Source organism: Acyrthosiphon pisum, chromosome X (genome assembly GCF_005508785.2).
Source record: "Acyrthosiphon pisum isolate AL4f chromosome X, pea_aphid_22Mar2018_4r6ur, whole genome shotgun sequence".
NCBI classification, from domain to species: Eukaryota; Metazoa; Arthropoda; class Insecta; order Hemiptera; family Aphididae; genus Acyrthosiphon; species Acyrthosiphon pisum.
The window spans coordinates 107,645,676-107,647,854 of NC_042493.1; the positions used below are offsets into that span (position 1 = coordinate 107,645,676).

The window sequence follows — 2,179 nt, forward strand, 5'->3', positions numbered from 1 at the left end:
AGATTTTGATATAAGACAAGTTGGACATTTTCGAAGTATCTACAGTTGCTATTAGATTCAGTGTATGAGCAGTGCATGTCATGTGTTCTGGTAAACTATATTCATTGCTATAATTTTCAGAAGTAAGTATTGAATCCATTGTGATGATTTCAACTTCAACCTCGTCATCTGAATTATCAGAACATGAATCACCGCTTCCAAACCAATTTTTTTCTAGATCATATTTTGAAGAATTTGAATGTGTTGGAACCATAGTTTGAGATTAAAATATTCTAAATGCTTTTCCGAAGTTACTAGCATTGTCAGTAACGGTGTGCGAGATTTTAGAGTTATTAATTTTATAGGTTTGAGTAATTTCGTTAATAATCTCAGCAATATTATCATAAGTATGACTACCTTTTATACGTCTACATCCTAGAACGTAAGATGATCTACTATAAGTATTTTCGTTAATAAAATGACATGTCATGCCTAAATAACTTTTGTTGTTACAGCTCCAAATATCGGCAGTAGTACATATAAAGTTATGCTCAGAAATAAGTTTAGTTAACATAGAACTATATGACAAATATTCAAGTTTTAACTTTTTTAACATCACTTGTCTATCAGGAAGAGCAATATTTTCTGTGATTCCAGATAGGCCCTTGATTAAACGCCGAAAAGCTGGTTTTTCACAGGTTACCATGGGTCGCATTTCTTCAACTATATATTCAAAAACCAGATTAGTCACCTAAAACAAAATCAAAAAACTATTATTATCAACATAAAAATAATATTCTTTAAGTTATAGTACTTTTAGGTAGGTTTTATTTTCTTTACTTATATAGTTGTATAAGTATAAAGTATTTTTAAGTCAAGTTTAGTAATAGTTTTTAAATGCATGCCCTAATAACGTAAGTCATATAAAATAAAAATCCAATTATCTTCTTAAGTCACTTAAAAATAATGAAGAATTGATTTTAAAGTTCTATTTAATAGTTAACATAAAAGTTGGTACAATGAATATTAAATTAAATTAATTATCAGCCGAGATGGTACTATTGTCTATGATTTTAAATGATTTTTCAATGTTTTGTTTAATCTTCCTAAACACTAGTAGTTTTTGACTTAAGACATTAATTATACTAAACGCCAAAGATATATAATATACATATTCCATGTTTTTTGTGATAGGAGTTAACCAGGATAAGTACTTACTTTAGATTTTGAAATTGTAGTTGACTGTCCAAACGATAATTTTGATTGTGTGTTCACAGAAGGCAATGTTGAATCATTTGTTGACTTTTTGAATTTGGAACTATATTTTGCTGCCTTTACTTTTGAAAGACTCCCTGGATGTTTATACTATAAAATATACATCAATTTAGGTTAACATTTTAGAAACACAACACTGATGAATAATAGGTACTTAAACATAGGTACACTTTGGTACACTTTGGGATAACACATTTAGGGATTTCAAATATTATTGACATTATTATGTAGAACATATTATTATAATATTATCTTTAGGCTGTAGCTCAGGTACCTACATTATAGATAATATTATAATAATATAAATATTAGGTACCTTGGTCAGTCAAAAAAAAAAAAAAATTGGAATGAGAACCAAATATGTAGGTAGCTATAATATAATAGCCAATAAGTAACCTATCATCATAATAATATTATAATTAATCAAAATGGAATATTTTTTAGTAGGTATTTTGTAAACAGATAGATAAATTAGGTACCTAATTAATAGTAACTTTTAAGTACCTACCTACAAGTTTATCTTTATAAATTCTCTCCATATTTAAAATTAATGGGTAAGTACTACACTATTTAACCAATGTTCATGATTCAAAAATTCAAAATTCCTTATTTATTAAATAATATTAATAGATACCTTGATGTGGCTAAGAAAATTTCCAGTAGATCCTTTCTGTCCTTGAATAACTTTTCTACACATTTGGCACTGGGCCGATATATTTTTATCATCATCTTTAATGACACAATATAGCAATTGGTATTTTTTATACTGTTTTCATTCGATGTTTCGAGTTCATCAGATTGCGTTTGAAGCTTTTGCTTTTTATTCGTAGTGGAGTTAGATTTAGAAATTACAAATTCGTCCATATTGTGAAAAACAAACAACAATCGGTTATTTGAATTATGCGGTGTTAGCGTAATAATGTAC

At 27.6% G+C, this 2,179-nt stretch overlaps 1 protein-coding gene across 1 annotated transcript; it reads right to left on the reverse strand.

Annotated features, from left to right (window-relative positions):
- Window positions 1-262: 262 nt before the first annotated feature.
- LOC103310714 lies at window positions 263-1,951 on the reverse strand. Its single transcript, XM_008189920.1, has 3 exons — window positions 1,889-1,951; window positions 1,198-1,344; window positions 263-730 (listed from the first exon to the last, which is right to left on the reverse strand). The coding sequence occupies exons 1-3, from the start codon at window positions 1,949-1,951 to the stop codon at window positions 263-265; spliced, it is 678 nt and encodes a 225-aa protein (XP_008188142.1).
- Window positions 1,952-2,179: the final 228 nt, after the last annotated feature.

Excerpts from the sequence above, each read along its gene's own strand:
- LOC103310714 (XM_008189920.1), bottom strand. The coding sequence starts at position 1,951 with ATGTGTAGAAAAGTTATTCAAGGACAGAAAGGATCTACTGGAAATTTT. Across the intron at positions 1,345-1,888 it reads ATTTTCTTAGCCACATCAAG|TATAAACATCCAGGGAGTCT; the intron begins GTATCTATTAAT and ends TATATTTTATAG. Across the intron at positions 731-1,197 it reads CTACAATTTCAAAATCTAAA|GTGACTAATCTGGTTTTTGA; the intron begins GTAAGTACTTAT and ends ATTTTGTTTTAG.